Source organism: Pelodiscus sinensis, chromosome 12, assembly GCF_049634645.1.
Source record: "Pelodiscus sinensis isolate JC-2024 chromosome 12, ASM4963464v1, whole genome shotgun sequence".
NCBI lineage: Eukaryota > Metazoa > Chordata > Testudines > Trionychidae > Pelodiscus > Pelodiscus sinensis.
In genome coordinates this window covers 48,865,101-48,888,169 of record NC_134722.1, presented here as the reverse complement: position 1 = coordinate 48,888,169, position 23,069 = coordinate 48,865,101, and the positions used below count along the sequence as shown (strand labels likewise).

General features: G+C 68.3%; 1 protein-coding gene across 2 annotated transcripts; it reads left to right on the top strand.

The window, feature by feature from the left end:
- Nucleotides 1-548: 548 nt before the first annotated feature.
- On the top strand, nucleotides 549-16,744 carry LOC102461241 (C-type lectin domain family 18 member C). Of its 2 annotated transcripts, XM_075940626.1 has the most exons (12): nucleotides 549-1,196; nucleotides 2,037-2,128; nucleotides 3,042-3,263; nucleotides 4,101-4,198; nucleotides 4,943-5,064; nucleotides 5,176-5,283; nucleotides 7,859-7,951; nucleotides 9,047-9,153; nucleotides 9,448-9,577; nucleotides 10,670-10,769; nucleotides 13,628-13,719; nucleotides 14,897-16,744. In XM_075940626.1, exons 1-12 carry the CDS (start codon nucleotides 1,031-1,033, stop codon nucleotides 14,932-14,934), a joined length of 1,368 nt encoding a protein of 455 aa, XP_075796741.1. In that variant the 5' UTR covers nucleotides 549-1,030; the 3' UTR covers nucleotides 14,935-16,744. The 2 variants fall into 2 exon arrangements, with proteins under 2 accessions (XP_075796741.1, XP_075796740.1); XM_075940625.1 differs by lacking the exons at nucleotides 5,176-5,283; nucleotides 13,628-13,719; nucleotides 14,897-16,744 and having other exon boundaries at nucleotides 557-1,196; nucleotides 10,670-10,894.
- Nucleotides 16,745-23,069: the final 6,325 nt, after the last annotated feature.

Below are 23,069 nucleotides of genomic sequence, written 5' to 3'. Positions count from 1 at the left end.
CGCAGCCGGGGCTCCTCCACTCCGCCATGGCCAGCTCATGCTGCCGCTGCCTCTTTCAATCCTGGCGCTCCTCCCTACGGTCCTCTAGTTCCTTTAGCCACAGCTCGATCTCCAGCCGCCGCAGCTCTGCCGGGCTGGACCCGCCCTGGACAGATCACGGCTGGCAGAGCTTGGCCTGGTGGGCACCGCAATTCTCTGGGGGGCCCCAGCCCTCCGTCTGGTCTGAGAGCCTGAGACGCTCCCGGGGGGGTCTGGCTGCTCCCCGCTGGGACAGGATCCAGGCCCCTGGATGGGTCAATCAGCTGGGCCTTGGTCGCTTTCCCCACGGGCAGGCCCCTCTGCACAGCCCCACCAGGTCTGCCCTCAAGAGTCAGGTGTGGGCCATCGCCCCGCCGGTCCCCACGGTGCAGACTCACCGGTCTAGCGCTGCAGTGGCCACGATTCCCAGGAACCGCTTCACTGGCTCAGCACGCCTGGCTCTGCCCCGTCCCTCTACTGCACCTTGGCACCGGCTGCTGGCAGCTCCGGCCACGGGGTGCAGTGCATCCCGCTCTCCTCTGCCCGTTGGCCTGGGGCACGTGAAGTCTCCAAAGGCAAGGGCGGGGAACCCTCAGCGGGGGGCACAGACTCCATGCGCTTCCCCCGCCCCCAGACCAGTCCTGGGGGCAGCAGGCACTGCCTAGAGCGCGGGGGGCACGTCTGTGCAGTGCAGCCGGCGCAGACGACTCGCCCGTTGGGACGTGCCCGGCCCGGAGAGCTGGCCGCCGCCGCACAGCCCCCCCTCCCCCGAGGGGCACGCTCCAGCGGGCAGCGGGGCCCGCGCGGGCGGGGGGAGGGCTGCCCGGGAGCTGTCTCTCCGGTCATGCGCTGGCGGAAGAGCCAGGGCAGAGCCATCACTCACCCGGCCCCTTTGTGGAGCTGCCGGCTGCGCTCGCCTGCCGCTCTGGAGAGCAACGCGCGCAAGCAGCCAGACGCGTCCCGAGCCCGGGCTGCAGCCCCCAGGATCCCTCTGGCCCGTCTCCCCTGACTCATGGGGAGCCGCAGACGCGCGGCCAGAGCCAGCCGCATGAGGGGGACCGGGGTGCTGGTCTGCCAGCTCTTGGCCGTGGCCTGCAGCTTGCTGGGCGCTGCAGTGGGCGAGTTCTGGGCACACCGGCGCCCCGAGACGCTGCCCCCCCCAGCACCGGCACAGCAAGGTAACTGGCCAGCCCCGCAGGGACGGGCTCAGGCGGGGTGTCCGATCTCGGCGCGGGGGCCGGGGAGAACCCCCATAGGCGCCTTGGCAGCCAGCGCTGGCAGGGATCACGGAGCCCCCCAAGAGCAGCCAGTGGGAGCAGAGGGCTTTGCGCTCCAGCACCAGACCGTGGCCACAGGCCTGCAGGGAGCCAGGGGAGAGGGGTGGGTCCCCGGCCAGGGCACAGCAGGGCGGGAGGGAGCCCCCAGCCTGTGGCTCCACACACAGTTCGTGGCTTCCAGGTGCTGGCCGGCGGGGCAGTCACCTCGCGGCCGGGCCCCGCCAGTGGCGTTACCCTGCAGCGTCCCGAGAAAGGGCCCGGTTCCCTGGCGGGTGCTGCTAGCCTGCCAGGACTCGGCCCCCCTTCCAGGCACCTGCTGGAGCCCAGCACCCCGGTAAATGCACGGGCAGGGCACCCAAGGATGCTGCCAGCGCGCCCCCGTCTCTAGTTACCGCCCCCCTTTCATTGTGGGCTCCCGGGGCTCCAGCATCCAGGGAGCCGGAGCCTCGGGGGTCGCGCCCGGCCTGTGCCCCAGCGACAAGACAGGCCGGGCGCCCGCAGGCCGTGCCGGCTTTGTCTTCCAAAGGCAGGCTCTCCTCTCCCGGCGGTCGCCATGGAGACCCAGAGCAGCGGGCCGGCCTTCCCACGCTGCTGCGATGGAGCCCTGGGCAGGGCGGCGCCAGCTCCGGGCACCACGCGGGACCCCAGCTCAGCTGCACCCGCCGGGGCAGGGGTTTGGGTCTGGGCCTTAGCTCATCGCCAGCGCCCAGTCCCCGACTCCCTGCTGCTCCCCCCGCCCAGCTCCCGGCCCCAAGGAAAGTTTCCTGCTGCTTTCGCTGCACAACAAACTGCGGAGCCAAGTGCAGCCTCCTGCTGCCAACATGCAGAGGCTGGTGAGTCCCCTGCCTGCCCCGTGTCCCTCCCGCGTCAGAGGCCTGGGAGGGGAGGGCGCGACTGCCCCTGCGGGATCCTCTGGGGCGCAGGTGCACCTCACGCCCGGCATCCGGGCTGGGCCGCCTGTGGGTGCCCCTTCCCCTCGGGCGCTGCTCTGCCCAGGGCCACATGGAGCATGGGCCGAGCTGGGCAGGGGGCCTGCCAGTCTGGGCTGGGGGAGCAGGGCTGAGCCCCGGTGTGGGGCAAGAACAGGCACCAACCCTGCCCCCTGGTGCCTTGTGCCGGCTGCAGGGGGCTTCGTGGAGCTGTGGCTGAGCCGTGCCAGGTCCAGGACTCTGCCAGGCTGCTCACATGCCCCCACATTGAACCCAGAGCTCCGGGCAGGCAGGACATGTCTCTGTGCTGCATGGCGTGACCCCCCTAACTTCCACGGACGCCCCCAAGGGTCTAGCCCCACGAGAGCCGTGACCTTCCCTGAGGGGCCAGCTTTAACCGCCTGGACCCAGATGTTCTGCTCTTCCTCCGGCCGCGGCGTGCCCCTCCCCTCCCACGCAGGCAGGGCAGCAGCAGCCAGCTCGCGGCGAGGGCTGGGCGCTGAGCTCCCTGACGCCGGGGCCGGCCGCCGACCGCCCCCATGCAGCTCCGGCCGGCCCTGCTCTTCCCCGACTCCGGCCCTGGCTGCTGCCCGCCTGGCGCCCTGAGCCCGCGGCGGTGGCAGGCGCCCAGTGGGGCTGGCCGGTGAGTGCCAGGCCTGTGGGAGCGCCTGCTGCTCGGTGGCTGCTGTGGGCCGCAGAGGCAGAGGGGATCCTGGCCCCCTCGTGGCCTGGGCTGAGGCCAGTGCGTTGGCCAGGGCCCGAGGCCTGTTCTGCAGCAGGCTGTGACCCTGCTGACTTGGCCTTTCCCGGCCGACAGGACTGGAGCGAGGCGCTGGCCCAGCTGGCCCAGGAGCGCGCCGCCAGCTGCCTGGTGGGGGCCCCGCCCCCCGCCCAGCACGTGGGCTGGAACGCCCAGCTGCTCCCCGCCGGGGCGGCCGGCTTCGCGGCCGTGGTGGAGCTGTGGCACCGCGAGGGGCGGCGCTACGACTACCGGGCGGCACAGTGCACAGGGAACGCCACCTGCAGCCACTACACCCAGGTGAGCTCGCACACCCAGGCCCCGGGGCGCCCGCAGAGAGCAGGGGCCACACCCCAGCACGTGGGCCCTGAGCATGGCGCCCTGCCCCCGCGTGGCTGGGGCCGCTCTGGAGAGCCCCGGGCTGGATGAACAGGGGGGGCTGCAGCCAGAATGGAGGCATCCGGGCTGAGCTGTGTGGGGCGAGGCACCCGGGCACGGGGATTCCTCCCGCCCAGGATCCGACGCGGCGGCTCCCACCTGCCCTGCGGCACACTGGCGATGCTGGGCCAGCAGAGAGGCCCAGTGGGGTGAGTATCCTCGAGCAGGGCCTGGGCCTCGTGTGTGCCCAGCTCCCCCTGAGGCTGGGGTGACCCTCCAGCAACCACCCTGCACGTGGGCAGGGCTGGGCCCAGAAGCAGGCCACACGCTCTGCCCCAGCCAGGGCACGGCACTGGCAGGGCTCCCAGGCCGGGGGGGCTCGCTGCTCTGTGCAACAAGCTGGGGCGCAGGGGGCTCCAGTATGTGACCAGTGGTCCCAATATTCGTGGCGCTGTCTGGCCCTGTCGGCGATTTCCCCGTCCCTCCCCACTGGGCCCCAGAGCCAGCGCCCTGCAGGGCAGGGGCGCCGATGCTGCCCTGCTGGTTTCTCGGTGGGTTGGGGGGAGCTCTCCACAGGCCTTTGCGCAGTGACTGGGGGCTGTGATCACCTGCCTACAGCCAGCCCATGACAGCTGGCCCCTTAATGCAGGAAACTGCCACCCCCGGCCCCTCACAACTGGCAGCCGGGGGACGGCCACGTCCCAGCGGGCACAGGGCTGGGCAGCGGGTGCTGAGCACTGCGCACTGGTCTCTTTGCAGCTGGTCTGGGCCACCTCCAGCCGGCTAGGCTGTGGGAAGCAGGTCTGCACCGTGGGCCAGGAGAGGAGAGAGGCTTTCGTCTGTGCCTACTTCCCAGGGTAAGGCCTCAGGGGTGCCGGCAGGCAGCCTCGCCAGGTCCCGCCGCCCTGCCCAGCCGGTGGGCGCCTGGGCCATGTCCTCAGCCCCCGTCTCCCCCGGCAGTCCCAGTGAGCCCACACCACCAGCCCTGCCAGCCTGTCAGCTGCCCCACCCCGCTGCAGAGGGCGTGAAAGCATCTACCCGGGATGCCTGTAGAAATGTGATGGGTGGGGTTTCTGGTGAAGGTGGGCGGGGCTTTGCAGAAAGCGGATGGTGCTTGTCATGGGTGTGGGAGGACCTGTGCCCCAGAGAAATAAAGGGGGAGGGGCTAACAAGGAAAGAGGTGTGTGCGCCTCTCAGTGGGCGGGGCTCGTGATAGTGGGCGGAGCTCGGCCCCAAGTAGAAGGGAGAATGGGATGTGGGCCCCGGGAGCAGAAGGTGGGTGGAAGGGTCTGAGGTAGAAAACGGTGGGGCTTAAAACGATAGAAAGCGGGGGCTGGGCGGGAGGAGGTAAAAAGTAGGTGGGGCTTACCATGAAAGAGGGTAAGACTTGGCCCTGGGGCGGGGCTTGGAAGCAGAAAGTGGGCGGGGCTAATCAGCCTGGGCAGCTCTCAGGCGGGGGGCTGTGTCTGAACCTCTGGTGGCAATAGAGCCAGCTGCCAGTCATGAGCCATGGGCCCGGCTGGGAAGCAGAGCGCCCCGGGCCTGCCTGCGACTGGGGCCGGCCCTGGCCCGGCAGCTCCAGCCTGTCTCCTCTGCCCCAGGGGGAACTGGCAGGTGAACGGGCAGACCATCGTGCCCTACAAGAAAGGAGCCTGGTGTTCGCTCTGCACCTCTGCACACGCCGGCTGTTTCAAGTCGTGGGATCACAGGGGGGGGCTGTGTGGTGAGTGCCAGCTCCCCACCCACCCACGGGGCCCCCTCAAACGCCGATCCTGCCGGGCACCTGCCTGGGCACCTGCCATCTCACACTGCCTCGTGCTTTTCATGTGCGCAGAGGTCCCCAGGAACCCCTGCCGGATGAGCTGCAGGAACGGTGGGCGGCTGAACATAAGCACCTGCCACTGTGACTGCCCACCGGGGCACACAGGCCGCTATTGCCAAGGTGAGCGAGCGGCTGGCCGTCCTTGGGGCAGGTGCTCAGGGCGGACGCTGGCTCATCGGCACCGTGGGCAAGACAGCAGCATTGCACGACTGTTGTGTTGCATCACAAGCTAGCGTGCATAGTGCTGGGGGCCTGGCACGTGGGCGCTGCGTGGGCCTGGCACGTGGGCACTGGCGGGAGTGAGGGGCTCACAGCAGTGCCAGGCAAGGCAGAGAGGAACCGCGTGCGTGGGAGTGAGGGGCTTGTGACAGCTCCATAACCATCTGAATGGGGGCGGGGGGCTCGCGGTGGTGCCAGGCGGGGCAGAGAGGAACCATCTGCGTGGGGCGGGGGGGCTCGCGGTGGTGCCAGGCGGTGCAGAGAGGAACCATCTGCGTGGGGGCGGGGGGCTCGCGGTGGTGCCAGGCGGGGCAGAGAGGAACCATCTGCGTGGGGGCGGGGGGCTCGCGGAGGTGCCAGGCGGGGCAGAGAGGAACCATCTGCGTGGGGGCGGGGGGCTCGCGGTGGTGCCAGGCGGGGCAGAGAGGAACCATCTGCGTGGGGGCGGGGGGCTCGCGGTGGTGCCAGGCGGGGCAGAGAGGAACCATCTGCGTGGGGGCGGGGGGCTCGCGGTGGTGCCAGGCGGGGCAGAGAGGAACCATCTGCGTGGGGGCGGGAGGCTCGCGGAGGTGCCAGGCGGGGCAGAGAGGAACCATCTGCGTGGGGGCGGGGGGCTCGCGGTGGTGCCAGGCGGGGCAGAGAGGAACCATCTGCGTGGGGGCGGGGGGCTCGCGGTGGTGCCAGGCGGGGCAGAGAGGAACCATCTGCGTGGGGGCGGGGGGCTCGCGGTGGTGCCAGGCGGGGCAGAGAGGAACCATCTGCGTGGGGGCGGGGGGCTCGCGGTGGTGCCAGGCGTGGCAGAGAGGAACCATCTGCGTGGGGGCGGGGGGCTCGCGGAGGTGCCAGGCGGGGCAGAGAGGAACCATCTGCATGGGGGCGGGGGGCTCGCGGAGGTGCCAGGCGGTGCAGAGAGGAACCATCTGCATGGGGGCGGGGGGCTCGCGGAGGTGCCAGGCGGTGCAGAGAGGAACCATCTGCGTGGGGCGGGGGGCTCGCGGTGGTGCCAGGCGGGGCAGAGAGGAACCATCTGCGTGGGGCGGGGGGGCTCGCGGTGGTGCCAGGCGGGGCAGAGAGGAACCATCTGCGTGGGGGCGGGGGGCTCGCGGTGGTGCCAGGCGGGGCAGAGAGGAACCATCTGCGTGGGGCGGGGGGGCTCGCGGTGGTGCCAGGCGGGGCAGAGAGGAACCATCTGCGTGGGGGTGGGGGGCTCGCGGTGGTGCCAGGCGGGGCAGAGAGGAACCATCTGCGTGGGGGCGGGGGGTTCGTGGTGGTGCCAGGCGGGGCAGAGAGGAACCATCTGCGTGGGGGCGGGGGGCTCGCGGAGGTGCCAGGCGGGGCAGAGAGGAGCCGTCTGCGTGGGGCGGGGGGCTCGCGGAGGTGCCAGGCAGGGCAGAGAGGAACCATCTGCGTGGGGGCGGGGGGCTCGCGGTGGTGCCAGGTGAGGCAGAGAGGAACCACCTGCGTGGGGCGGGGGGGCTCGCGGTGGTGCCAGGTGGTGCAGAGAGGAACCATCTGCGTGGGGGCGGGGGGCTCGCGGAGGTGCCAGGCGGGGCAGAGAGGAACCATCTGCGTGGGGGCGGGGGGCTCGCGGTGGTGCCAGGCGGGGCAGAGAGGAACCACCTGCGTGGGGTGGGGGGGCTCGCGGTGGTGCCAGGTGAGGCAGAGAGGAACCATCTGCGTGGGGGCGGGGGGCTCGCGGTGGTGCCAGGTGAGGCAGAGAGGAACCATCTGCGTGGGGGCGGGGGGCTCGCGGAGGTGCCAGGTGAGGCAGAGAGGAACCATCTGCGTGGGGGCGGGGGGCTCGCGGTGGTGCCAGGCGGGGCAGAGAGGAACCACCTGCGTAGGGCGGGGGGGCTCGCGGTGGTGCCAGGCGGTGCAGAGAGGAACCATCTGTGTGGGGGCGGGGGGCTCGCGGAGGTGCCAGGCGGGGCAGAGAGGAACCATCTGCGTGGGGGCGGGAGGCTCGCGGAGGTGCCAGGCGGGGCAGAGAGGAACCATCTGCGTGGGGGCGGGGGGTTCGCGGTGGTGCCAGGCGGGGCAGAGAGGAACCATCTGCGTGGGGGCGGGGGGCTCGCGGTGGTGCCAGGCGGGGCAGAGAGGAACCATCTGCGTGGGGGCGGGGGGCTCGCGGCGGTACCAGGCGGGGCAGAGAGGAACCATCTGCGTGGGGGCGGGGGGCTCGCGGCGGTGCCAGGCGGTGCAGAGAGGAACCATCTGCGTGGGGACGGGGGGCTCGCGGAGGTGCCATGCGGGGCAGAGAGGAACCATCTGCGTGGGGGCGGGGGGCTCGCGGCAGCGCCGGGCGGGGCAGAGAGGAGCCGTCTGCGGGGGGGCTCGCGGCGGCGCCGGGCGGGGCAGAGAGGAGCCGTCTGCGGGGGGCTCGCAGCGGCGCCGGGCGAGGCAGAGAGGAGCCGCCTGCGGGGGGCGAGGGCTGATGGGCTCGCGGCGGCTCCGTAACCGCCTGTGTGTCTTGCAGTGAAATGCAGCATCCAGTGTCTCCATGGCCGGTTCCGGGAGGAGGAATGCTCCTGCCTCTGCGACATTGGCTACGGCGGCGCCGAGTGCGGCAGTGAGTCCGTCTCCGTCCCTGGTGCCAGGCTGTGGGTGAGGGGGGCAGGTTCCCACACATGCTCCAGAAGGGGCAGCTGCAGTCCCAGCCCTGGGCGAGGGCTCCTGGGAGCCCAGCCCAGCCTCTGCTTGCAGCCTTTGGCTTCTTGGCTGAGGGCCCTGAGCTCCCCCCAAGCCGCTCCGGGCCCCAGGACGCTCTGTCCTGGCCCCAGCTGTGCGGTTCTTCAATCCCAGACAGAGCCTGGGCCAGCCAGCCCACTGCGCCGCGTCTGGCTTCTGGGCAGCGTCCGGGCTGGGGGAGCCGATATCCCGCACTGGCCACAAACAGCGTCAGCCATCGCTCTGCCCCGAATCCAGGCCCTTTTCCAGCGCCCCTCCCTGCCCCCGGCCAGGCAGGGGACCCAGCAAAGGCCTTGCTGGCCCACGCGGGAGGGGCCCATGAGGGTGGCCCGGTGTCCGGGTTGAACCGGTCAGTCCAGTATTTGAGCTTTCTGGTTGGGAAACACGTTGAGAAAACAGAGCGGGCGGGTGGTTTCTACCGACGGTGGAATGGCGAGTGTGACGTCATGTCAGGCGTCTCCGGGCTGTTTGTTGAAGCCACCTGGCAACCTGCTGGCTCTGCGGGTGCGTCTGTGACAGGCAGTTCTGTGGCAGAGCGAGCCGCGTGTCGCCATGGCAGTGGAGCTGCAGCGGCGCCTTCTCGCGCCAGAGCTCCGGCCACAGAGGCCGTTACTCCACGTAGAACGAGGTTACAGCTGTCGACAGATCTGCCGTGTAGACACAAGTCTAGTTTTGTCGGCAGAACCCTGCAGTCTGGACACAGCCTGAGGGCCACAGAGCCTAGCGCTGCCCTGGGGGGCTGAACGGTGCAACACTTACTGGGAGCCTGAATGAACTTCCCCCAAGCTGGGGGTGCCGGGGCAGGCCCCTTGAAGAGTCGCTGGCCTGCTTGGAGCCATGTCTGGTGCAACAGTGACCCCTCTGCGGGACCCTGGCCGTGCATGGCCCCCCTTCCCGTCCCATCCCCCACTCCGGCCGGGGGGAAGCCTGGGCTGTCTCTCCTGCAGGCAGAGACTGATCCGTTCGTCTCTCGCAGCCAGGGTCCAGTTCCCCTTCCACACCTGCGACCTGCGGATAGACGGGGACTGCTTCCTGGTTTCCTCTGAGGCAGACACGTACTATGGAGCCAAAGCTAAATGCCAGGTAACCCCTCGGCAGCGCCTGCGCCAGCCTGTCACTGCTTGGCCCAGCTGCCAGGAGTCATCCACCTGCGGCCTTCTCTCAGGCCAGCGGCTTCCTGGACGAGGGACGCAAGCCCGGCTCTGGGCTCCCGCCCCCGCTTGGTGCCAGCAGCAGCGTCCCGGCACCTTTGCTCCCTGGGCAGGGATGACACCGGGACGGGGATGGAGCTGAGGGCTGGCGGCAGGGCACACGAGGGCGCCGTCCCGCCTGGGTACCGGGCCTGTCGCACTGCTGCCCGGCTCTGGTTCCCCGCAGGAGAAAGGAGCGATGCTGGCCCACATCAGAAATCAGAAAGTGCAGGACATCCTGGCCTTTTACCTGGGGAGGCTGGAGCTCACCAATGAGGTGACGGAGCCGGATTTCGAGACCCGCAACTTCTGGATCGGTGAGCGACTGCGCCAGGGGCCCCAGGGCTGGGCACAGGCTTCCCCAAGGGCCCGGAGCCTGCGCAGGAGCAGGGTGCGTCTGTCAGGGCGCTGCCCGTGGAGAGCAGGCTCACCCAGCCAGCCCCGGGGGGCTGAGCGCTTGGTGCTACGGCCGCAGGCTGGAGCCCGTCTGGCCCGTGCCCGAGGTTACAGCAAATGGCAGCCCTGCCTTGACCATCACGGGTCCCAGCTGACTGTCCCAACAGGGGCCTTCTCCTGTTCTCAGTGCTCTGCAGACTGGAGCTCATTTGTGCGCCCCATCGCTGCTGTTTCCTAGAGGCAGGGCCACCCGTGGGCCGCTGCCTGGCACAGGGTTCTCCGTCAGGCTGCTGCTGGAAATGCTGCTACATTCAGCAGAGCATTAACTCGCCCCATCCCCCGGGAGGGAGGTATCTGTGTTTCACAACTGGGGAAACTGAGGCACAGTGAGGCCAAGAGGGCCGGGGTCACCCAGGGAGTTGGGATTAGCACTCAGGCCGTTGTGATCCCTCAGCCCGTCAGTGGGTATGTGCTGCCTCGTGGCTAGTGTCTGGGTTGAAGGCTACTCGCTGGCTGCCTTGAGAGAGGGAAGGGGCTGGAGGAGGAAATGTGTGTGAGCAGCAGGGTCTGCGGTGGGCAGCTGCCCCATTGTGCCTGCCGTGGCGCTGGCCAGGGGGGCGCAGTGCAGTGTCCTCTGCGGATGAGGGAGCTGGGCTGTGCCAGGGCTCAAGACGGGGAGGGGGAGCAGGCCCCGAGCCACAGCGCCTGGCCTGGAGGTGTTCGGCCCGCCACAGGGCAGCGAGCGTGCAGCCCCGCCGCTGGAGTCAGCACAGCCCTGGGAAGCTCACCACTGGGAGCGTGGCTCAGTCTTCACTTGCTGGGAATCGCTGAGGCAGTGCGGGGCTGATGACACAGCTCAGCAGCTCTGATCCCATCCAGCGGTGGGCCCTGCGGCTGAGGCTGCTGACTCACAGTGGAAGGCTGCAGCCCACAGGGACCCGTGGTGGCGCGTGGCTGTTGCTGTGCCGGTGTGGGAGGGAGCCCGGTGACATCAGCCACGCTCCCTCATGTAGGTCTGACCTACAAAACCTCCAAGGACTTGTTCCGCTGGGACACGGGGACCCGAGACACCTTCACCAGCTTCGCGTTCGGCCAGCCAGACGCCGGCGGTAAGTGACCTGGCTGGGCGCGGCAGGCCGCTTCCCGCTCGCTCCCGCGGCGAGCGCTGTGCGGACAGAACAAAAGGGGGGCCCGGGGCCCACGGGGCAGGGCTGCCTGGGGAAGCACGAGGGGGCTGGCGTGAAAATGGGGCAAGGTGGGCGAGGGAGGCTGGTGTCACAGTCTGGTCCCAGGCAAATGGCCACAGCTCCAGAGCGAGGAGGCCAAGCGGGCTGATGCTGGTGTGGGGGAGGCTAGGGCGGGCATGGGGGGGGGCCGGAGGCCAAGTGGCTACTGATGGTGGGGGGAGGCTAGGGCGGAGCATGGGGGGGGCTGGAGGGCCAAGCGGCTACTGATGGTGGGGGGAGGCTAGGGCGGGCTTGGGGGGGGCCGGAGGCCAAGTGGCTACTGATGGTGGGGGGAGGCTAGGGCTGGGCTTGGGGGGGCCGGAGGCCAAGTGGCTACTGATGGTGGGGGGAGGCTAGGGCGGGCTTGGGGGGGGCCGGAGGACAAGCGGCTGCTGATGGTGGGGGGAGGCTAGGGCGGGCTTGGGGGGGCGGAGGACAAGCGGGCTGCTGATGGTGGGGGGAGGCTAGGGCGGGCTTGGGGGGGCGGAGGACAAGCGGCTGCTGATGGTGGGGGGAGGCTAGGGCGGGCTTGGGGGGGGGCGGAGGACAAGCGGCTGCTGATGGTGGGGGAGGCTAGGGCGGGCTTGGGGGGGGGCGGAGGACAAGCGGCTGCTGATGGTGGGGGGAGGCTAGGGCGGGCTTGGGGGGGCGGAGGACAAGCGGCTGCTGATGGTGGGGGGAGGCTAGGGCGGGGCTTGGGGGGGGGGCGGAGGACAAGCGGCTGCTGATGGTGGGGGGAGGCTAGGGCAGGCTTGGGGGGGCGGAGGACAAGCGGCTGCTGATGGTGGGGGGAGGCTAGGGCGGGCTTGGGGGGGGCGGAGGACAAGCGGCTGCTGATGGTGGGGGGAGGCTAGGGCGGGCTTGGGGGCGGAGGACAAGCGGCTGCTGATGGTGGGGGGAGGCTAGGGCGGGCTTGGGGGGGGCGGAGGACAAGCGGCTGCTGATGGTGGGGGGAGGCTAGGGCGGGCTTGGGGGGGGCGGAGGACAAGCGGCTGCTGATGGTGGGGGGAGGCTAGGGCGGGCTGGGGGGGCGGAGGACAAGCGGCTGCTGATGGTGGGGGGAGGCTAGGGCGGGCTTGGGGGGGGCGGAGGACAAGCGGCTGCTGATGGTGGGGGGAGGCTAGGGCGGGCTTGGGGGGGGCGGAGGACAAGCGGCTACTGATGGTGGGGGGAGGCTAGGGCGGGCTTGGGGGGGCGGAGGACAAGCGGCTGCTGATGGTGGGGGGGAGGCTAGGGCGGGCTTGGGGGGGGCTGGAGGCCAAGCGGCTACTGATGGTGGGGGGAGGCTAGGGGCGGGCTGGGGGGGCGGAGGACAAGCGGCTGCTGATGGTGGGGGGAGGCTAGGGCGGGCTTGGGGGGGCGGAGGACAAGCGGCTGCTGATGGTGGGGGGAGGCTAGGGCGGGCTGGGGGGGCGGAGGACAAGCGGCTGCTGATGGTGGGGGGAGGCTAGGGCGGGCTGGGGGGGGCGGAGGACAAGCGGCTGCTGATGGTGGGGGGAGGCTAGGGCGGGCTTGGGGGGGCGGAGGACAAGCGGCTGCTGATGGTGGGGGGGAGGCTAGGGCGGGCTGGGGGGGGCGGAGGACAAGCGGCTGCTGATGGTGGGGGGAGGCTAGGGCGGGCTGGGGGGGCGGAGGACAAGCGGCTGCTGATGGTGGGGGGAGGCTAGGGCGGGCTTGGGGGGGCGGAGGACAAGCGGCTGCTGATGGGTGGGGGGGGAGGCTAGTGGCGGGCCTGGGGGGGCGGAGGACAAGCGGCTGCTGATGGTGGGGGGAGGCTAGGGCGGGCTGGGGGGGCGGAGGACAAGCGGCTGCTGATGGTGGGGGGAGGCTAGGGCGGGCTGGGGGGGCGGAGGACAAGCGGCTGCTGATGGTGGGGGGAGGCTAGGGCGGGCTTGGGGGGCGGAGGACAAGCGGCTGCTGATGGTTGTGCTGTAGCAGGGGTGCCGGGAGGCAGGTGAAGCCGCTGGGCTGGGGGCCGAGGGCCGGGATCTTGCAGCACGTTCAGGCTGGGTCCTGAGCAGGGCTGGGTGCGCTGGACAGGGCAGCGGATGGAGGATGCAAAGGGGGAGAGACCAGACGGGGCCTTGTGCGAGACGTAGGCACAGCCAGGCTGTGAGGCCCTCTGGCCCGGGCCGTGCCCCATACCGCAACCCTCACGTCCCCTGCCCCCCATCCCCCCCGGCCCTGGAGCGCTGTGCCCCCCGCACTGGGCTCCTGCCCCCCCCGGCCCTGGGAGCGCTGTGCCCCCCGCACTGGGCTCCTGCCCCCCCCGGCCCTGGGAGCGCTGTGCCCCCCGCGCTGGGACTCCTGCCCCCCCCCGGCCCTGGGAGCGCTGTGCCCCCCGCACTGGGCTCCTGCCCCCCCCAGTCCTGGGAGCGCTGTGCCCCCCGCGCTGGGACTCCTGCCCCCCCCGGCCCTGGGAGCGCTGTGCCCCCCGCGCTGGGCTCCTGCCCCCCCCGGCCCTGGGAGCGCTGTGCCCCCCCCGGGACTCCTGCCCCCCCCGGCCCTGGGAGCGCTGTGCCCCCCCGGGACTCCTGCCCCCCCCGGCCCTGGGAGCGCTGTGCCCCCCCCGGGACTCCTGCCCCCCCCGGCCCTGGGAGCGCTGTGCCCCCCGCACTGGACTCCTGCCCCCCCCCCCGGCCCTGGGAGCGCTGTGCCCCCCGCGCTGGGACTCCTGCCCCCCCCCTGGCCCTGGGAGCGCTGTGCCCCCCGCGCTGGGACCCGCTGTCCGCTGCTTCGCCTCAGGTTTGGGAACTGCGTTGAGCTCCAGGCTTCGGCTGCCTTCAACTGGAACGACCAGCGCTGCAAGACCCGGAACCGCTACCTCTGCCACTTTGGTGAGCAGCCCCACTGCCCCCCCCCCCCCCCGCTCTCGGCGAGGCCCCGAGCCTTCTGCCCCCGCCCCCCCCCCGCCCTCGGCGAGGCCCTCAGCCTTCTGCCCCCGCCCCCCCCCGCCCTCGGCGAGGCCCCGAGCCTTCTGCCCCCGCCCCCCCCCCCGCCCTCGGCGAGGCCCTCAGCCTTCTGCCCCCGCCCCCCCCGCCCTCGGCGAGGCCCCGAGCCTTCTGCCCCTGCCCCCCCGCCCTCGGCGAGGCCCTCAGCCTTCTGCCCCTGCCCCCCCGCCCTCGGCGAGGCCCCGAGCCTTCTGCCCCCGCCCCCCCCGCCCTCGGCGAGGCCCTCAGCCTTCTGCCCCTGCCCCCCCGCCCTCGGCGAGGCCCTCAGCCTTCTGCCCCCGCCCCCCCGCCCTCGGCGAGGCCCTCAGCCTTCTGCCCCCGCCCCCCCGCCCTCGGCGAGGCCCTCAGCCTTCTGCCCCCGCCCCCCCCGCCCTCGGCGAGGCCCCGAGCCTTCTGCCCCTGCCCCCCCGCCCTCGGCGAGGCCCCGAGCCTTCTGCCCCCGCCCCCCCCGCCCTCGGCGAGGCCCCGAGCCTTCTGCCCCCGCCCCCCCCCGCCCTCGGCGAGGCCCCGAGCCTTCTGCCTGCCCCCCCCCCCCCGCCCTCGGCGAGGCCCTGAGCCTTCTGCCCGCGCCCTGCCTGCAGTGCCTGGTAGCTCTGTGCTCCCCCAGTCCCACGGGAGAGCCCCTGCCCTCCAGCCCAGAGCCGCTGCACTGCCAGCCCTGGGCTCCCCATGCAGGTCTGCCCCTGCCCCTCTCCCGACCCACAGCCCCTCTCGGCCGGGTAGCCCCGGGCCGCACGCTGGTTAGTGCTCGGGGCCGAGATCGAGCGTCCCCCGGGCCAGGCACACGGCAGCTGCCCTTCCCGGGCCCAGTCCGGGTCACAGGCCACTAGAGCCGGCCCAGCGCCTACCTCACCAACGGTTCACGGCCAAGTTTCTAAACCGCCCTGGGGCGCCCGGCTCGGACTGGCGTGCCCACCGCACAGCCTGCGCTGGCACCCTAGTGCCCACGTGCCCTTTCCTCTGGGCACAGCCTCCTGCCCTGCTCACTCCTGGGATTAGCCCTCCGGCTCCCCGTGCCCGGCCCCGTCCAGGTAGCGCTAACACTGGCTGTGACCCTCTGCAGCTCAGGAGCACGTCTCCTTGTGGCAGCCGGAGCCCTGAGCCTGCCCAGCGTCCGGCTGAGCGTGGCGGGTGCGATGTGGCTGCGACTGCTCCGCCAGGGCCGCCGCAGGACACGGCCCCAGCCATGCTGACACCAGGACCTGCCGTGCGCTCCGGGAGCTGCTTCCCTGGCTGGCCGTGGGGGCAGATCAACCTGCACAGCTGCCTGGGGGACCTGACTCCGCCACGTGGGGCTCCCTGGGGTGGGCCTCTGTCCACGGAGCACTGCAGCCCCCCCACGCATGGCCGCAGGGGCAGCTGCTTGGTGTCCCCCCTTCCCTGGGCCGGAGGGAGCAGGGCGCCCCTGGGGTTCCCGGAGCCCATCCCTCCACGGCCAGGGCGGAACAGGGGTGACCATCCCGCTTCCCTGTGCAGCTCTGCTGGGGGAGGCAGCCTCCCGCGCCCCGTCGGCCCCCCACGGCCCAGCGCTCCCCCGGGGCCAGTCCCAGGCAGTTCTGCTCGGGCTTCTCCTCTCGCCCTGGGGCAGGACTGGCTCTTCCGCTGCCGCCGGGGCTGTGCTAATAAAGCCGCCGTCCTCCCGCCGCGCCCGCCGCCGGGCTGGCCTAGGAGGAGAATGGAGACTGGGAAAGCGCAGGGCCAGGGCCCGTCTCGGCCTGTGCCATGCTGCCTGCTGCGGCCATCGCGCCTCCCGCTTCCCACTGCGGCTGCGCTGGGCCCCGGGGATCCGCTTCCCTCCCTCCGGGAAGCACCCTGCAAGGGCTAAGACCTCCCTCCGGAGCGGGGGCTCCAGGCCTCAGCCCGACTGCCCCGATGGCAGAAAGCCAGGGGGCTGGGGCCACGTTCTGCTGCTTGGGCTCACAATGGCCATTCAGGGCCTGTCCGGCCAGGAAGGCTCCCTGTTCTCCAGCCTAAAGAGCAGCAGGGGCCCCCAGCCAGGGCTCAGCCCCCATGCGGGGACCTAGCGAAAGGCAGGGGGCCGTCTGCTCTGGGACCCGGCCCTGCGCTGGGAGGTGAGGGTCCCCTGGCCCACCCACGTGCTGCAGTGTCAGCTCCTTGCTGCGGTGTTTGGGTGGCGGACGACCCCTGCTGGCCTCTGCCTGCGAGCACGGCCCAGCGGGGGCTGCCTGGGTCCCCGAGACAAAGACCCCACCGGTCAGACGGGTGGGGGCAGCGAGGGAACTAGGGAAGTGAGTGTCGGGGGAAGGGCAGTCTGGGGCTGGAACCACGAGGGAGACAGACTGGGGGTGATGGGCCCTAACCCAAGGGGTGTGAACCACCCTGGCCCCGAACCCTGTAATCACCCACGTCTGTGCCGGGCTGTACCCTGGAGGGGCAATAAAACCTCGCTACTCTCCTGCTGGCGGAGCCTGTTCTTGCTGCTACCGGGGTGCAGGGTCGGGGGAACCCCGCCTCACGTCACACCACCTGCCTCAGTTTCCTGTCGAAAGGAGCAGTCCCTCAGTGCCACCATTCCTGACAGACACACAGTAACCCTGTAAAGTACAGCCCCTCTTCAGGGCCAGCGCTGCCCGGGCCCCCAGTGCCTTGGGCCCCATCCAGACCCTCCCTCTCCAGGCCTCCTGACTACCCAGCCCCACGGCAGGTCCCACCAAGAGAGCTCCCCTGGGTCTGCTCCCCAGTGTGCCCTGCCATCCCCTGGCCAGCCTGGATCCCCCCGTTGCCCCAGGCACTGTCCCGGCCATCCACCCATCAGGGACCCAGCATGGGGCTGCTCTCCCCAGCAATTCTGTGCCAGTCCCTCTGAACCCCGCTCTCTCCACCCGCCGGGGCCTTCCCAGGCTCACCTGCCCCAGACTGGCCCAGCCTCCTCCCTCTTCAGCCCAGCTCAGTCACAGGGGTCTCCCTCTTTCCCAGCCCCCCTCCCTCCTGTGGGCAGAACAGGCCTTGATTTGGGGCCCCGGCTGCACAGAGACCCAGGCCTTGTTTTGTTCATGTGGGTCCTTAGTGCCAGGCTGCTGCAACCTAGCAACAGTCGCACCTGGCACTGCCCGAGTTACCTCTCGCAGGCCAGGGCACGGTGGCCCTGAGGACATGGCTTCCCGCCCAGTGCTGCTGCTGCGCCCTCACGCTGCCATGCCATGGCCCTGGTGTTTGTCAGCTGCCCCTGGCAAGGGCCCTCTGCCCATTGCTGGGAAGGGTGGGACGGGAGGCTGTCCTCTCTCCAAATCCCAGACCGGGTGGGTTGCTGGGTCATGAAGCCACACTGTGGTGGGAGAAGGGGTAGTCCGCAAGGCGAGGGGCAGGGCTGCCCAGCTGAATAGCAGAGTGCTCAGAGCGGAGAGCGTGTGTTTCTAGGGGTGGTGCACAGCTGCACAGGCTTCAATGCAAACAACATTTATTCCGCACAAGGATGGAAAACTGCAAGGGTGTGCTGGAAATGGCCCTGGTTTTGATCAGGCTGCTGTGAATGTGGCTCTCTCAGCTGCGACCCACACAAGGCACGGTCCCAGTCCTGTTCTGCAGTCTCACGCGGCCAGCCCCTCCTTGTCCCTGAGCCCTGCTCTCATGATGGGCAGCTTCCAGGGAGCCCGGCATGGGCTGGCTTGGAACGGCTGGCCTACAGCAGAAGCTTCCGACACCAGCCTGCGACCTCCCCAGGCTGGCTGCTTGTCACGTGGCTGTGGCTTTCCACAGAACCGGGCCAGTTCCATGGCAACCCTCTGACCACCCCTCTTGAGGCGCTCCAATTTCGATAATCCTTGGAGCGGCACCGGCAGAGCCAGGGTTCCCCGAGCGCAGGTAGTATTCTGCTCCTTCCCCGCTCGGAGCGCGGCCGGGGACGCCAGCCCTGAGGGGCCAGCTGCTAGTTCCTGCATGGCCCCAGATGGCTGCGTGGGTTGCCAGCTCTTCTCTTTGCAAAGCCCCACTGGCTTTTCATTTCTTTTGCCTTTTCAGTGCCGCTTTGTGTCTTGCTCAGCTGAGCGCGGCGGCATCTCGGCAGGGCGTGACCCCTGCTCTGCTGGTAAGACGCACACGGGACCCTTTCGGGGAAAGGCGCCGCTGTGTTTAGTGAGCTACTGGAGCAAAAGCGGCGCCTTTACACGTCCTCAGATTATTTATGCTGCCGGGCTGTCGTGGCGCGAGTCGATCTTATTGGCCAGGTAAGACTGAACACAAGTGAGGTTCCTCAATCACAATTCGAGGCTCCTCGGAGGCGTGGCTTGAAGGACCCAAAACAGGATCTCATGACAAAAGCCCCCGTTTTACACGTTAGAGTTCTGGGGGTTGCAGTGTCCTGCTGCAAACATTCCTCCTTAAAAGGTGTGAATCTCCGAGTTTCCCACCGTTGTCCTTTGCTGGCGGTTGTCATGCCCATCCTTAGCTCGTTAGCCCTTGGGGTGTCCACCTGTCTCCAGGGGTCGTCAATGCTGTGAGTTCAATTCTAGCCTCCAGCACACAGGCTGCGTCCTGGTTTTTTTCCAGCTTCTCCCCTCCTCTCGGACATTTGCAGTAGCTTTCCCCATGGCCCTAGCTCCGTACACACCCTCCACTCACGCCAAACAAGTCCCAGAGACTTTCCTGGTAACCCGTTTGCAGAGCGTCCGACAGGATTGCGCACCAAAGGGATGATCAAAATGATCTTACAGACCTTGGCTGCAGCGCAGACCCGAGGCCCAACGTCACTTGTAGAGCTGCCACGGAGCGAGACCTTGCAGCAACCCTGGTCTAGTCAGAAGAGGGCAAGAGCGAATCGCTGCACAGCCCTCACGCTCCTATGCCAACCTCTTGGCTACAGCCCCGCTCCGGGATGGCTTCCGTGTGCCTTCCAACTCCTGGCTCTACAGCCATTCCCCGCGTTCCCGGGGAGTCAGCCAGCAGCCTCGGAGGCAATGTACCCCTTGCACCAGCAGCATTTCCAGCTGAGGCAGGAGAGCCCCCGCCCCCGTCGCCTCTTACTTCTCATGCCAGGAGGGGAGAGGCTGTCCAAGTGTGAGGCTACAAAGCTGGCCTGTCTCTGCAAGGCCAGTGAGAACGGGAGGCTCCCCGGAGCTGCACGGAGCCTCCCAGCCCAGCAAAGACCTGCCTCTCTGCTCAGTGCGGGCCGGTCCCAGGGCCTGACGGGCCCCTTCCGCCTTGGAGGGGAAATCAGCCGCAGGGCATCTGAGAGACTCCTCGTGTCACCTACTTCGTCCTGCTGTATCCACACCGGCCCAGGCACAGCAGAGCGCGCCCTTTCAAAGGGATTTCGGGCCACACATCTGTGCTTAGTCCCACTGCCTCAAGAACTGACCCTAGTCAGTGTTATCCTGCTGCTTGCGAGAGCTCCCCCCACTCCAGCATCCGCCAGCCGGAACCCCCTTCGCATCGCACAGGTGGAGAAAAACCGGTGAGACAGCGCCTCCTGGTGGCCACTGCCACACCACCTGTAGCACAGGTCCAGTCCCCACCCGGGATGGGAGAAAAGAGAGAACAGGTGTTTGTCTCGCTGTTTCGTGCACCTCTGCAAGGACCTGAACAGAATCATCTGTGGCCCGCACCAGGGACAGGTGCTGCAAGAAGCCGATCTACACCATTCCGCACGCCAGAGGCAAAGCCGCTGCCAGTGCATGTGCCGAGGTGAAGGGCTGGGCCCCCAGTGACCGGGCAGAGGGAACAGCTGGTCCGAATGGTGCCACTGAAAAGACAGAGCACTAGAAAGGAGGGGGCTCAAAGAGAGGCAAGGGCTCCTCAGCCCCTCATGTGCCGTGTCCGATACGCCATGCACACAGCAGGAAAGACTGAGTGCAGACGGCGCGGTGCCCAGGCGTTACAGCTAAGAGTGGCTTGTGCTCGGAGGACAGCAAGGGTGCGGTATCAGTACCCAGACTGCACAGCCAACTGCTCCAGGCTGGCAGACGTGTCTGCTGCTTGGGCCCGAGAAATTCTTTTTCTGTTCGTTCAGCCCTTACTGCAATAGCGGGTGGTAATCAGCTTCCTTTCAGGCTGACTGACAGAACAATTGCACCTGTGGAAACCAGGCACTGCCCAAAGCCTAGGCTGCTGAGAATTGGTGTGGTGGCAGTTGTGGGGGTACGTCTGTGTGAGTCAGAAAAGCCAGACATTTAGAAAAGCAACAGCAAGGCAAGGGGACAGCATGAAACGCTCTTGGAGCACGACTCGGAGTGAAAACCAAGAGAAATGGACCCGCTGGATTAGACTCAAACGTCTCTCTTCAGCCATGAAGTTAGCTCACAAGGTATTTGCAGTAAAAGCCGCAGAACTGTGTACAGAAACACAGGCAGCTAATAGAATGCTCAGATGGGTCCAAAGCCCTGAACATCTGTCAGCTGGCGCAACATGGGTCTTCTATCTCAGGCATGCCAGGGATCCCGCCACGAATGGGAAAAATGCAATTGTCCCACAGTGAAAAGAAAAACTGGAGCTGGTAAGATGCAAAAGTGCAGAGATAATGAAAGGGCAGAAGCAGCTACAGTGTAGAACGGGTCAGGTCTGTGATCAGGATCCCGGGCAGATACACATTGATCCATGTGATTGAATAAAGCCACCAAATGGGAACGTTATTCCATGGACGATATTGAAGCGGCAGCCGTATGGCCAGACACAGCCCGACGGCGCAGCCCCAGTGAGCACTGCCACCGCCTGCATGGGGCCGCTCACTGACACGCAGGGACATGTCTGCACGATCGGCCCCACACAGACAGCTTGAATGCGGGGTGCTTTCCAGAAGCCCCTGCCGCAGGTACTAAAGAAATACCCAGCCCCTGGCCTGCCCCCTGGCTACCTACTGCCAGCTGGCTGATTTCCTGTAGACCTCGTGGGCCTGCTGGCTCCGGCAGGGGGATCTGACGCTAGTGAGCAGAAATCCACAGCCCCGGAGACCCGCTGTGCCTAAACGGAAAGGCAGAGCCGGCAGAGCGAGGTGACAGTTTGAGGTCACGCTGACTCTTTAGGGAAGCCATTTGTGCTTCAAGGGAAACCGGCTCATTCCAGAAAGGACGTGCTCACTGACATACCAGCCTCCAGCCACTCCAGCCAGGAGGCCCTTTGGACAGCTCACGCCAGGGCCTTTGCAAAGGCACCGAAGGCGAGAGACACTTTGCAAGCAGCTCCTGAGCGCGGGCGCTGTCGGGGCTCCTTGTGCAGGGCAGATAACTCCAGGAGTCCGAGTCCTCCGTCCCTTGGCAGCTGCGCTCCAGGTTTCAGCGTTCCTCCGCGATGTCCCGCTCCTGGGTCTCCCTTTGCCCAAGCCCTCCCCCAGGAGCTGATGCTCCGTCAAACCCTGCTGCTATTGCTGGCGCGAAAGCCAAGCCGGAAACAAATGCAACCCCTGCAATTGCCCCAGAAAGCGTACAGGGCTCCGTGACAGAGCCTGCCGCTTCCCCCGCTCCTGGCGGCACCTGCTGCAGCTTGCCAGCTTGCCAGGCAGGTCTTCGGTGGTTCAGCCCTTTGGCCTCCCACCCGGGAGGGCCTCCTCCGTCCCTTGGCAGCTGCGCTCCCTGTGGCTTCTCCCGCCACACTGTTGCTACTGCGCTGGCCCGAGCTCATGCCCAAGACACTCTTGTGTCAGTGCTCCCGCTAATGGTTTCCATCCTCGTGCGGAATACATTGTGCTAGGTGCACTGAGGCATGTGCACCACCCACGGAAACGCCGGCTGCTGGTGCAGGTGCTTTGGGCACTCTGGATAATGTCCCTGCAGGCCTTGCTCTGAGGAATGATGGGCTCCTGGCTGCCATGGCTGGCTTCTCGTGAGCTGAGGTCTCAGGCTGGAGCCCCGGGGGTCTCCAGACGGGTGCTCTTGTTGCAGGAGGCCTATTCCACGGGGACGAGGCTCTGCGGGATCTGCCCAGAGAAGCACCCCGGGCCTCGGACACACATTGTCCCATGGTTTGCTGCACTGGGAAATGGGAGATTCCAAACTCCTGCCAAGGTTCCTTCACAGCCCTGACCCCAAGACTCTGACGTCCCTTGGGTTGACTGGTACTTTAGGTATTTAAATAGATGGAGTAAGCATGGTGCAAAGGTGCTGGATGGGCGGGGTCCGGCCACAGCTCCTGTCCCAGCCAGAATCAGCCCCTCAGGAGCCAGAGGGAGCTCTGTCTCCAGGGCCAACGTGCACTCCAGCTGCCCATCCATGAGAGCTCCTCCTGGCCCTGGCGAATGGAGGATGCTGTGACCATGGGGCCTATCTCCTCTCCTCCCTGCTCACGCAGCTGGGCAGAGCTCCTCTGGGCGGCGCCCACTGGCCCCATCCACAGCTTCGAGGAGCGGCGGGCGCGGTCCGGGCTTCTCTGCTCGGTGTCCCCTCATTTGAACCCTTTGACCACGCCCCTGACCCCGTTTTTCATTATTTGTCCCCCGGAATCAACTGAAGCCTGGGTCCAGTTGTCCCTCTTGCAAGGCTGGTGGAGAGACTTTTAGAAGTGGGGGGGCTGGCACCCCCCCTTGGGTTTCAAATAGTTCCTGGGGGGGGACGCCAGAGCGGACGTGCAAGTGGTTGCTGGTGTTTGTGTGAGTGCTTGGGATCTGTGGATGGTTGGGGGCGTGTAACCGGGGCAGATTTCCGTCTCACAAGTTGCAATAACTTGTTAGTGCAACTGAAGAGCGATGTGTCCACATCTGTAGCAGGCTGCGCTCAGAGGCCAGCAGGCCTAGTGGGCAGGCTGGGCTCGACTTGCCGACTAAGGGCTGAAGCGGCCGCTTGTCTCCCGGCCAAGCCCTCCTGCTCCACTGGTCCCAGCCCAAGGCCCAAAGGAGAGCAGAGTGCAGTGTCTTGGACCCCTCCTCCTGGTGCTCCTGAGCAGCCTCTTCCAGGCCATTTCCTGGCCCCTGGGCCTTACCTCTCCCCAGTGGCTCACTTGGGGCTTCCAGCCTTTGGACAGCCTCTCTGGCCCCCTCTTCCCCCCTTGCCTGTCAGCATCCCCCTTCCAATGCATCCTTCCCCCCTAGGCCTGCAAAGCCCTCCCACCCCCAGCCCTCTTCCACCGCCTGGGCCTGCCTGCCCGCCCCAGGACCAAGCACCACCCAGCGCATCCCTGGCAGGCGCCTGTCCCCAGAGATGGAGACTGGCGACGGATTCCGGTGTTTCCCCCCGGCAGGGCTGTTCCTAGTACCCGCCCCGCAATCTGGGCCACAGCCTCCCCCGGCTCAGGAGCCCCTTTTGTGGCTCTTCTCTGGGCCTTCTGCCCTGGTCCTGCCCCAGTGCTGGGCCCTA

Excerpts from the sequence above, each read along its gene's own strand:
- LOC102461241 (XM_075940626.1), top strand. The coding sequence starts at position 1,031 with ATGGGGAGCCGCAGACGCGCGGCCAGAGCCAGCCGCATGAGGGGGACC. Across the intron at positions 1,197-2,036 it reads CCCAGCACCGGCACAGCAAG|CTCCCGGCCCCAAGGAAAGT; the intron begins GTAACTGGCCAG and ends CCCCCCGCCCAG. Across the intron at positions 10,770-13,627 it reads CAGCCAGACGCCGGCGGTAA|GTTTGGGAACTGCGTTGAGC; the intron begins GTGACCTGGCTG and ends GCTTCGCCTCAG.